At 44.3% G+C, this 13,106-nt stretch overlaps 1 protein-coding gene across 1 annotated transcript in view; it reads right to left on the bottom strand.

Moving 5' to 3' along the window:
* Positions 1–1,787: 1,787 nt before the first annotated feature.
* camk2g2 (calcium/calmodulin-dependent protein kinase (CaM kinase) II gamma 2) overlaps positions 1,788–13,106 on the bottom strand; it is a 400,303-nt gene continuing 388,984 nt past the window's right edge. The window contains 4 exon segments of the mRNA XM_052041768.1: positions 1,788–4,053; positions 8,343–8,411; positions 8,413–8,465; positions 8,468–8,593. Coding sequence (XP_051897728.1) covers positions 3,943–4,053; positions 8,343–8,411; positions 8,413–8,465; positions 8,468–8,593 — 359 coding nt within the window. The 3' untranslated portion in view covers positions 1,788–3,942.

Below are 13,106 nucleotides of genomic sequence, written 5' to 3'. Positions count from 1 at the left end.
GGATAGAAAAGGTTTAGAGGGATACGGGCCAAACACAGGCAAATGGGGCTAGCTCAGGTAGGTACCGTGGTCGGTGTAGACAAGTTGGGCCGAAGGGCCTGTTTCCTTGCTATATGACTCTGTGACTCCTGTATTGATATTCAGTGGAATTCTGAAGACTTAAGATGATATCTCACAGAAACCTACAAAATGCTAACAGGACTGGGCAGACTAGATACAGGGAGAACATTCCCAAAGACTGGGAAGTTCGGAATCTGGGGTCACAGACTCAGGACATGGGGTTTGCCATTTACAACCAAGATCAGGAGGATTTCCTTTACCCAGAGGTGTGAATGAACCTGTGGAATTCTCTGTCACAGAGGCAGGGGTGGTCAAGTCATGGTACTGTAGCGGTTAGCGTAACGCTATTACAGCACCAGCAACCTGGGTTCAATTCCGGCCACTGTCTGTAAGGAATTTGTACGTTCTCCCTGTGTCTGCATGGGTTTCCTCCGGGTGCTCCGGTTTTCTCCCACATTCCAAAGACATACGGGTTAGGAAGTTGTGGGCATGCTATGTTGGCGCCGGAAGCATGGCGACACTTGTGGGCTGCCCCCAGAACACTCTACGCAAAAGATGCATTTCACTGTGTTTCGATGTACATGTGACTAATAGAGATATCTTATCATTAACTATATTTGAGAAGGAGGGAGATATATTTCTTTATGCTAAAGGAATCAAGGGACATGGGGAGAAGGTGAGAACAGGTACTGAAGTGGATGATCAGCCATGCTCATATAGAATGGGAGAGCAGGTCCAAGGGAGGAATGGCTTATTCTTGCTCCTAATCTCTATGCTTCCATGTTCCTGCCTTCTTGGTAGTTGTAATCAACACTGCGAGGAATTTCCTTGGTCACAGGTCACCACCAAAGCATTCCTGTAAAGTACAACCAGTGAAGAAAGAATCATTAAATTCTTCCATTCAAACAATTCCAGCGGGGTCAAAAATCCAATTGTGTCCGTAGTAAGATTTACTCTCAGCCTGGACCTTTTGTCAAAATAATCCTAGTTAGACTGATGATTGCTCATGGACATGACTGTTCAAGAAACAGGTCCCATCGATTCATAAATGTTGAGAATGTTTGTACTTGCACTCAAGTCCACTGTTGGTGATACTTCTGATATCAATAAGCTTGAAAGAGTGCAGAGAAATTTTGCACGGATGTTGCCGGGACTTGAGGACCTGAGTTACAGGGGAAGGTTGAATAGGTTAGGACTTTATTCCCTGGAGTGCAGGAGAATGAGGGGAGATCTTATAGAGGTATACAAAATTATGAGGGGTATAGATGGGGTGAATTCATGCAGGCTTTTTCCCCAGGTTGGGTGAGACTAGAACGAGAGGTCATAGGTTTAGGGTTGAAGGTGAAATATTTAAGGGGTATCTGAGGGGAAACTTCTTCACTCAGAGGGTGGTGCGAGTGTGGAACAAGCTGTCAGTGGAAGTAGTAGATGTGGGTTCATTGTAACCGCTTAAGAGAAGTTTGGACAGGTACATGGATGAGAGAGGTATGGATGGTGCAGGGAGATGGAACAAGGCAGAAGATCAGGTCGGCATGGACTAGATGGGCCAAGGGGCCTGTTTCTGTGATGTAGTGCTCTATGACTCTTGATGCAAGTTGTTCAATTGCTCCATTAAACACTGAATGTTCTGAAATAACTCCACACTAGTGTGACCAGCACACATCTCAACAAGGCCTGCTAGCTTGCTGACAGAGAGACACTGGGGTGAGACAGATAACAGACCCACATAGGTACACAGAGTGTGTTTATTTTTTGTTTAAAAGTGCTAGACACACAGAAACAGGTTACATTTAAGGTAACTGAAAGCATCGAGTCTCAAAATGAGTGAAACTTGGTGAGACCGGCTCTTTATCGGCCAGCATGGACACAACGGGCTGAATGGCCTTCTTCTGTGCCATCAACTTTCTATTAGACTGGTTCAAGTACGATGGGAGGACCAGGGAGTAACTTGGTTGGCTAAGAACGGAGAGGTTTTGGGCATGCTTGTCTTTTGTGTTCTGATCCAGAACAAGTGAATGGCCTGAGTGAAACCTCGGGCATTTACTTTTGTCATTTAAAGGAATCCAACCAGACTCACATCTGAGTTCAAGGCTTTTCCTCCTTCAGGATTTCACCTAAATGTCAATGAAGATGTGCTATGTGAGGATAAAGCAAGCACAGGGATCCTTAAGGACGGCCAATAAAAAGCCCAGCTAGAATGACCCCAAACAGTGGGTGCAATTGTTCCAGTCAAGAGACCTGACTGGTGGGCAGTTTGAAGGAGAATGAAGGACACAATTTGCAAACTAAAGTCTCCCCCGATGCAGAGCAACAGATGGTTTTAGTCAAGGGAAGTTTACTGTCCAGTTTCACGTATTTTGTGACTCATTTAACGAAGTAACTGAAAACACTGAATATCGCATTTTGAGAATGCTCCTTACTAATTCATTGACAACAGATTTAAGCAGGCTTTGGGGTAGACAATCCATCGACTGCAGCAGTTAAAACAAGATGCACCGGTTTGTATTCATTTTATTAAATACTTTTTTTTAAGATCAAGTCCTATAGTAACAAAGCTATGAAGATCTACCAACATTCATAACAAACAAACACTGGGTATTTTTTTGTAATATATCATGCAAAATTCTGCATCAATTGCCTCAATTAAAACTATAAGATATTAGCCCCATAAGATACAGTAACAATGCAATTAATTTACTTTATTTTTAAACAGGAATTTATCATATCAAGCTTAGGCTTAAATTATGTGGTACATACTGTCCAGACTGTGCAAGATTGTTAAAGATGCAGAACTAGGTACATCATTATTGTTGTCCAGTAAACACATACAGTGAAAATATTGACCATAAACAACACATGCATAACCTCTGTAAAACTGCATATATGTTTTAAACGTGTGACCATTTTATCCAAGGGTGACGAGTTTTCCTCCCAGCAGCACAGTGATGTTGATAAGTGCCAACACTGCACGTCTCATGTTTGATCTTATACTCCCAATAAGATAACATTATCTGGCTATACATCTACACCATACCTCAAAGACACAAGGCAGAGTATAACCACCAGACAATTCAAAAAGTTGTGATCAGTAGCTAGATTACAACATACTGCAAACTGTGGATGCAAATTGACTTAGCAATTTTTTTTAAAACCAAAGATAATATTACTGCACTTAGGCACAACAAAGAACTTCAATATTATACATTCATATTAACCTTGCTGCAGAGAACACTGGAAGAAATGTTAACAGATGAGAAAGAAATACTTTATTACGTGTGGTCCATTTCAATAAATGAGATCACAGCTTCACTTTGCAATAGATCGGCAGGAGAGAGAAGAATAAAAATGCAATCACCTAGAAGTATTATTTTACTTTTGTCTCAGACAGTTTTGCAGAGCAGCGAGGTCATAGTCTTGGCCTTTGAGTTTCAACATATGTTGCTCGTCAACCTCCAAGTGGGTTAGTGGTTCAGCAGTTAACCCTTACCTCTCACTGACAGAAGGAGCAGTGGCATCCTCCTGACATTCTTCAACTGAACCTACTGTAACAACATTACTCTCGTACTGACAATTACTGTTCAGAGTTAACGTAATCTCGATTAAATCTTGACAAGAATGGCATACTTGTTTTTAAAAATCTGAGCACTACTGCAACTTGTTAATTTTTTGTGATTTTTAGTTTCTTTTTTGTTTAGTTTAAAGGACGGATCTCCGTACTTTGGCAAGTAATGGGTTCAGAATCTATTTCGATTGAACCTCTGCCATCGAACAAGTGAGTTATCAGGTACATATACAGCAGCCATTTTTATCTGTACACCTCCCATACAGCAGAAACAAACATGATGGATCCATGGAAACAACAAATAGGCAGCCACCACAGCATCATACACATGCAGATTGGCGCATGGCGCTGTTGGTCTTCAAGAATTCACCATGACAGTGATCGGCTTCAATCCACTGTTTAGACGAGAAGTCTACTCCAGCATCTCCAAGCTGAAATGAAAGGAGAATGGGTTTCACTCTGCATTTCTTGGCTGCTGCCTTGCGACCATGCCCTCATCCCTGACTACACCCCCCACACAAACTCTACAACAAGAGGGCATCTAACCACCTTCCTCTGCCATTCAATGGCATTACCATGGTCAAAGTCAAAGTTGAGCTTCGTGTCATACGTACTCATGGGTGCAATGAAAAACTTACTTGCCGCAGCATCACAGGCACACAGCATCATATAAGCAGCATTCACACGAGGAATATAAATTACGCACAATTTTTACAAGAAAGAACACAATTAGAACAAAAAAAGTCAATTTTAGTGCAAAGTGATCAAAGTGGCCATAGTGTTGCTAAACTGTAGTTTTGAACCTGGTGGTGTGGGACTTCAACACCACTATCGATATCATGGGGCCAACATTGTCCAACCGGAACAGAGTGTCTTCTCCTTGATGTTTACCACCGTTGTTGAATTTCCCATGATCAACACAATTATGTTACATCACAGGACAAGGCCATGTTGCCCATTGAGGCTGGCACTCCCAAAGCTCCATGCACCACACTGACCTTCCAACAAGGTCAGGTCTAAACTTAGTCCCTCCATGTTCAACAACATTACTGTCGCTGGATTCACCAGGTACCAACATCCCGGAGGTCAACATAAGCTGGAATCTCAAGTGGACTAGCCTCATAAGGTCAAGAAGCTGGTTGTCCTACGACGAGTGGCTCACCTCTTGACTCCCCAAAGATCTTCCACCATCTACAAATCACAAGCCAGAAGTGGGTTGAACGCTGCTCTGTTTGCAAGGATCAGTACAGCTCCATCATACTGATGAAACTTAGCGCCATCCAACACAAAGTAGGTTGCTTGATTTGCATCCCATCCATCATCCTTAATATTCATTCTCTCCACCAATGGCACACAGTGGCTGCAGTGTGTACCATCTACAAAAAGCACCGAGTTACTCACCCAGTATATTCCAACAGCACCTCCCAAACCCTCTGCAGGACAAAGGCAACAGGTGCCTGATAACACCACCACCTGCAGGTTCTCCTTCAAGTCACGCACCATCCTAACTTGGAAATGTACAGGTCCTTCATTGTTGCTGAGTCTAAAGCCCAGAACTCCCCACCCTACAACAATGAGGGAGGACTGCACTGGTTCAAGGCACTGGTTCACCTCTCAAGGGCACTTGAGGACAGGTGATAAATGCTAGGCCTTCCAGCTGAAGCCATAATCTGAAAAAATGAATAATTAAAACTAAAAAAATATCTCCATGTCCAAGCTCTAATAAATGTCTCAAATCTAATTCATGGTCAGATACTTTTTGATATCATAATCTTTACAACATAGAAGGCCATTCAGCCCATCGAGTCTATGCCAGCTCAGAGAGCACATCCCATTCCCCACTGATTTCCCTGTAACCTGTTCTCTCCCATCTCCCCATTACCCCCCCCGCCCCCCCCCACCCCACCGATACTCTTACAACTCACCTGCACAAGAGGTAGTTTACAGTAACCAATTAATCTAACAACCAGCGTATCCTTGGGTTGTGGGAGGAAACCCACCGCGTTCTCAGGGAGAATGAGTAAACTCTACACAGACAGCACCGCAGGGCAGAATCGAACCCATGTCCACTGAACTCTGAGACAGCAGTAATACATGTAGCAGCAGTGTGCCACCCAGTTAAAGCTAAATTGAAAATGACCATTCCTATCCTGAAGTCACACTTTACAACATCTGATTATTATTTATAGCTTAAAAAAGAAAAGAAATTGGTGCAGATTGTTTCATTTTGTTTTCACAAGATGGGATTCCCTGTAAACTGAGTCACAAACTCAGAAGCAGGCATGGGTATTCTTTTCGAACCAACTTCATAGATTCATGAGCTAAGTCTTTATAACTCCTGTCCCAATATCCAACTACTCCTTCAAATAAACAAGGATTACACTGTCTTACCCAGGATTTTATTCCACGTCTTGGCTACTCAGTATACCAAAGAATCCTTCGATTTAAAGGGGACTTAAGTGTGGTGAGAAAATGGTACAAGGTACCAGGTGGATACAATTACAACATTTAAAAGATATTTGGACAGGTCCATGGAAAGGAAAGGTTTAGAGGGATATGGACCAACCACAGGCAAATGGGACTAGCTCAGGTGGGCACCATGGTTGGCGTGGACGAGTTGGGCCGAAGGGCCTGCTTCAGTGCTGTATGGCTCTAATTTCCATTCTTAAATTCCGAACCAAGGCTTCATGTAATTGTATGATGTTCAAATACTGCAGTATTTCCCACATTGTATGCACTTTGACCGAGATACATTCTCTTTATCTGCTGCTTGAGACTGACAAACTACATTTCTCTGGTCTTCTTTCAAGCAGAGGAGATCTACGAGGATGTTGCTGGGACTCAAGGGACTGAGTTATGGAGAGAGGTTGAGCAGGTTGGGAGAATGAGGGGTGATCTTATGGAAGTGGGTGAAACCATGAGGGGCATACTAGGGTGAATGTGCACATTTTTTTCCCCAGCGATGGGGAATCAAGAACCAGAGGGCATAGGTTTAAGGTGAGAGATTTAATAGGAACCTGGGGGGGCAACTTTTTCACCCAGAGGGTGGTCAATATACTGTATGGAACGAGCTGCCAGTGGAAGTGGTTGAGGAAGGTACATTAACAACATTTAAAAGGTACTTGGACAGTTACATGGATAGGAAAGGTTTAGAGGGATATGGACCAAACATGGGCAACTGGGACTAGCTTAGATGGGAATCTTGGTTGGCATGGACCGGTTGGGCCGAAAGGCCTGTTTCCGTGCTGTATGACCCAATGACTCTGAGTCCAATGCTGAAATTCGAGGGTGTTCTATGCTACACCCGGTTCTCTGTGTGACACCTTCCTAATTTAGGTTTGACCATCAACAGAGTTGCAACACTGCACCTCCAGGGAAGGAGAAGCACCCCTTGGGTGGGACACCTCAACTGGTTCCTCCACCTGGTGTGAGTCTCGTGAGCATTGATGGAGCTCTGCTTGTCCAGTCTATTCTATCACATTCCTCAGCTTTGCAGAACCGTACAGGCGAGGCCATTGGTCCCATTGCAGCCAAGGCTGGCTGAAATTGGAGCTATTTAAGGTTATTCTGAATTCATCTTTCACTTTGTAGGTTACATCTCTTCAAGATGTTCATCTAGGAATCATTCAAATGCCCCTGCTACACTTTCAGGCAGTGAGTTCCAGATCCCCACTCTCTTTTTAGAATGAAATCCTTCCTCCAATCATCAAGGTGTTGTCTCCCAGATGTTTCTGCTAAGAGAAAGAGGTTCAACCATTTCTCCATTCTAGGCCTCTCATAATTTTGGACACAAATCAAGGTAGGACTTTCACAGTGAATGGTAGGGCCTAGGGGAGTGTTGTAGAGCAGAAGGGCCTCCGAATTCAGGTGCATGGTTCCTTGAAAGTGGAGTCACAGGTAGAAAGGGTGGTGAAGAAGGCTTTTGGCACGCTGGCCTTCATCAGTCAGGGAGGTCATGGTGAGGCCGCACTTGTTGACTGTGTTCAGCACTGTGTTCTGTTTTCAGTTTTGAGTACTGTGAACTGTGTTCAGTTTTGGTCGCCCTGCTATAGCAAAGATGCTATTAAACTGGAAAGAGTGCAGAAAAGATTGTACGAGGATGTTGCCAGGACTTGAGGGACTGAGTTATAGGGAGAGGTTGGACAGGCTCTGGAGCGTAGGAGAGGTGATCTTATGGAGATGTATAAAAATCATGAGGGGCATAGATAGGGTGAATGCACTCAGTCTTTTCCCATTGCTGGGGAATTAAGAACTAGAGGGCATAGGTCTAAAGCTGAGAGGGAAAGATTTAATAGGAAATTTGAGGGGCAACTTTTATTACTCAGAGGGTGGTCCATATGTGGAACGAGCTGCCAGACGAAGTGGTAGAGGCAGGTATAACAGCAACTTTTAAAGGACAGTTGGACAGGTACATGGATAGGAAAGGTTTAGAGGGATATGGGCCAAACATGAGCAAAAAGGACTAGCTTGGATGGGGCATCTTGGTTGGCACGGACCAGTTGGGCCGAAAGGTCCTGTTTCCATGCTGTATGACTCTATGACAATTAAATCTCCCCTTAGTCTCTTCTGTTCCAAAGTAAGTACCAAACCGAGACAGTCTCTCTTTTTAATTCTAATTTCCTTGGCAGGGCAATGTCCTGCTACATCTCCTCTCCATTTTCTCTCCTGTTATTCTATCCTTACTGCTCAGGGTGAGGGAGTAAAGCAGAGGCCCTCCTACCTGCAGAAGGTGTTCACTGGAGTGGAAGCAGCGGGGGGCTCCTGAGCAATGGAAGTGTATGTTCTGCCAACTTGCCCTCACGACGGTGCCAGACTCTGGTTTCTTCCGACTGCGTAGTCCTTGCCTGCCCTGGCCATCGATGTACTGCGTTAGACGGATGTAGGCAATACACGCAGCGTCCTCTCCGATTAGGTGGGACGTGGGGGGTTGAAGAATTGTAGTATGGATGGGCTTACTGTTCTTCGACAATACTGAGGGGGTGAAAAAAATGTTGAACTTGAAAAACCCAGAAGATTTCCATAACGTCCATTGTAGATCGAACCCATAATTAATAGTTTGTTTTAGACACACGGAGAAAAGTAACTAGAACACAGAACACTGAACAGTACAGCACAGGAACAGGCCCTTCGGCCCATGATGCTGTGCCAAACCAATTAAACTAGTAATTAAATGCCTAACTAAACTAATCCCTTCTGCCTACCCAGGTCCACATCCTCTCATTCTCTGCACATTCATGTGCCTGTCTAAGAGCCTCTTAAACACCTCTATTGTATCTGCCTCCACCCCCCACCCCAGGCAGCACATTCCAGGCACCCACCGCTCTCTGTGTGAAAAAAAACTTGCCCTGGCACATCTCTTTTAAACTTAGCCTTATGTAGTTCCCCATAGGACTTACCAAGGCATGCTAATACTGTGGCATTATCTGTCTAAAAATGCAGAAGGGCAAATCAAACTACAGTAAAACTCCGATAATCTGGCACCTTCTAGACTTTGGTTGTGCTGGACTGCAGGATTTCCAGACTATCGGATGTTACTCCCATTCATACCCCAACACACTTTTACTTGTGACCCCATGTTGCAGGAGAAGGGTTGTGCTCCGAGAAAATGGTCCTTATGGGTGATCTTCCATAAACGTGCATCATCTGTGCAAGTTGGAAAAAGAAATACATTTTGTATATATTTATTTATTTGGAGACTGAAGGGTGACCTGATAGAGGTATGTAAGATCATGAGGGGCATACACAGGGTGAAAGCATGTAGTCTTTTTCCCAGGGAGGGGTTGCTAGAAACAAGAGGGCATAGGTTTGAGATCAGAGGCGAGAGATTTAAAAGGGACATCAAGGGGGCAGCTTCACACAAAGGATAGTGCGTGTTTGGAATGAGCTGCCAGAAAAAGTGGGTGAGGCGGGCACATTAGCAACGTTTAAAAGCCATCTAGATAAGTACATGGATAGCAGGGGGTTAGAGGGCTATGGGCCAAATGCAGGCAGATGGGACTAGCTCGCTGGGCAAACACAGTCGGCATGAACGAGTTGGGCCGAAGGGCCTGTTTTCATGCTGTATGACTCTATGATTTACTTTTGTTTCAACCAAAATTCCATGAGAGCAAATTTTATTCCGTATCTCAGATCTTTGGGCAATGATTTGTGAAATTCTGTAAGGGCAAATTTCTGTAACCTTAATGTCCAGAACGCAGAGGGTCGCCCGTATTTCACCTTTGCCCCCCATATTACACAGTAATATGATACATTTTTCAGTGAACCGGTGGGTCTAGAGGGAGCAAGAAACAGAACCTGGTGAATTTCAGCTTGTAGCAAGCACTCTGGACCCTGGTTCCTGACACAAACCTGCTCATGTTCTTGATCGCTGGTGTTCCTGATCTTGATGCCAGTTCTGGCTGCACATCCCACACACACTCTGAGTAAAGGGGGAGCCAGACGCTGAACCGTTGGGAGTAATTAACAATTGGATACTGGATTATCGGAATTCTACTCTGTTGCTATTAAGAGATATTCATGGGGTACTTTCTTCCTATTGGGGACCTTCCTTTCCTCAGTCAACGACTGCAACATTCAGACCTTGTTCTTTGGCTCTGGAGGAGTCCAAAGTCCCTGGCACCCAGCGGCAACAGCCGTGGTTACAGTAATGCTGTTTTGCATACTAACACTGAACATGGTAGGATTGACCTGACAGAGACTCACACAACATAGGAGCCTGTGATTTTGCACATTTCAACACAGGCACCTTCACCATTCAATGAGGAAGGATATAAATTATTTGCAATAATCATAAAAGTTGCCATGTTCTCCTCTGCCCTTCATTTTAATCCCTTATTTTCTTAAATAAAGGTTGAAGTCCACATCCATATAATATGCACATTATTGGCTTTGGGATCAAGTGTCTATTAGTAATTTATTTACTGACCAGAAATGCAATTTAACACATCTGGATTTCACATGTGGCCGTTGGCGATGTACCAGGTCAAAGTTATCCTGGAACACACCATGTAATTTCTCTCACATTACTCCCTGTATGAAAAAATAAAACATCCCTTTTAGTGTTCCTTCACTTGCCCCTCTCCCTGCTTTTACTGATTGGTATACTGAAGGTATGTCAAATGGGACTCGCTGATTCAGAGTCATGTCTGACAAAGTTATTAGAGTTCTTTGAGGAACTATTGGCCAGAATGGATAGAGGGGGAACCGGTAGATGCAATATATTTAGATTTTCAAAAGGTGTTTGAGAGATGCTACACAACAGGTTCTTTTGCAGGAGATGCAGGAGGCAGTATATCTGCAGGAATAGAGCACTGGCCAACTAGCAGGGAGCAGGGGAAAGGGAGTCACTTTCAGAGGGGCAACCTGTCACCTGTAACAGGGATCAGTGCTGGGACCACAGCTCTTTACAGAATTTGTTAATGATTTAGAGGAAGAAAGTGAAAAGAATGTAAGTGGGAAGGAAAGCTGTGAAGAGAGTTTGCAGAGAGATATTTATAGACTGAGTGAGTGGGCAAAATGTTGGCAAATGGAGTATAATGTGGGAAATTGCAATGTGGTTCTCTTTAAAAGGAAGAAGATAAAACAGATTATTATTTAAATGGAGAAGGATTATAGAAGCCGCAGCACAAAGGGATGTGGGATCCTCGTACATGAGACACAGCCAGCATACAAGTGCAGCGGGTAATTGGAAAGGCTAATGGAACGCTGGATTTTATTTTGGGGGGTTGGAATATAAAAAATAGGGAAGTCTGCCTGCACTGTACTAGGCACATCTGGAATATTAGGCACAGTATTGGTCCCTTATTTAAGGAAATATATATTATAGTTGGAGGTAGTTCAGAGAAAGTTCACTGGACTGATCCCAAGTATGGAGGGACTACTTTATACGGTTGAACAGGTTGGGTCTACACTCATTCAATGCAGGATAAAAGGTGATCTTACTGAAACACACCAGGTTCCTGGAGGGGTCAGCAGGGTAAACACCGGGAGGGTGCCGTTTCCCATCATGGGAGAATCCAGGACTAGAGGGTAGAGTCTCAGAGTAAGAGGGTGCCCACTTAAGATTGATTTGAGAATGAAATTTTCTCGAAGGGTTGGGAGACTTTGGAATTCCTTGCCCCATTAGGTTGTGGATGCTGAATCCTTAAATATATTCACAGCTGGGATGGATAGATTTTTAATCAGAAAGGGAATCGAGGACTGTGGAGGTAGGTCAGGAAAGTGGAGGAGGGATGTTGGATCATCCATAATACTGAATGAGACAGCAGGCAGACAGACTGAATGGCCTATCCTGCTTCCTGTTCCTTACGACCTAAGGGTGGTCTACACACCACACTGCCTACAAATCTATTCACCTATCACCATTGTGCATTGCCATTTCAAAATCACCACCTTTTTCAATGTCAAACCATAACAATGTAGTTAAGTGTTTAGACATTCAGTTGTACGTCAATCTAACTCTCCTTCACACCCCAAAGCTGACCCGCCTGTCCTTGGCCTTCTTCATTGGTATGGAGAGGCCAAACACAAATTGGAAGGACAATCTCATATTCCGCTTGGATAGATTACAACCCTATGGTATGAACATTGAATTTTCCAATTTTAGGTAACCCCCACCCTCATGCTCTCCTCCCACATATGCTCACCTATCCATCTACCTGGTGCCGACGAAGGGACTTGGCCCAAAACGTCAACTGTTCATTTCCCTCCACAGATGCTGCCTGACCCACTGAGCTCTTCCAGCATTTTGTTTGGACATTAGGGTGTCCTTGTGGGTGGAGCTTCTGCCTGTGGGCACTGGCATTGATTGCAGAACCTGGCCACCTGACCTGAGTCCATGCACCAGGCTCGGGCTGGGTTGTGGGTTTACTCCGATGAAAGGCTCAGGTGAGGTCCATAAGCCCGTTCCTTCATCTCATCGAGATCAGCATGAGCGTAGCTTGTCCAAAACCTGCTGCACTCACATCAACGGCCAGGAGTACTGTGGCAGCCCCAGTTTTACACCCAAGCAGACCTCTGATCTATTGAGATTGAGTACAAGAGTCGGGAAGTCATGTTACAGCTGTATCACTTTGGTTAGGCTGCATTTGGAGTACCGTGTGCAGTTCTGGTTGCCCCATTACAGGAAGGATGTGGAGGTTTTGAAGAGGGTGCAGAAGATGTTCACCAGGATGTTGCCTGGATTGGAGAGCATTAGTTATAAGGAGAAGTTGGGCAAACTTGGGCTGTTTTCCCTGGAGTGTCGGAGGCTGAGGGGAGACCTGATAGAAGTTTATAAAATTATGAGGGGCATAGATAGAGCAGGCAATCAGAATCTTTTTTCCCAGGGTAGAAATGCCAAATACTAGAGGGCATAGGTTTAAGGTGAGGGGGGAAAGTTTAAAGGAGATTTATGAGGCAACTTTTTTTTTACATAGAGTGGTGGGTGCCTGGAACGGGCTGCCAGGGGTGGTGGTGGAAGCAGATACAATAGTGGCGTTCAAGA

Source organism: Pristis pectinata, chromosome 30 (assembly GCF_009764475.1).
Source record: "Pristis pectinata isolate sPriPec2 chromosome 30, sPriPec2.1.pri, whole genome shotgun sequence".
NCBI classification, from domain to species: Eukaryota; Metazoa; Chordata; class Chondrichthyes; order Rhinopristiformes; family Pristidae; genus Pristis; species Pristis pectinata.
This window is presented reverse-complemented; position numbering and strand designations above follow the sequence as displayed.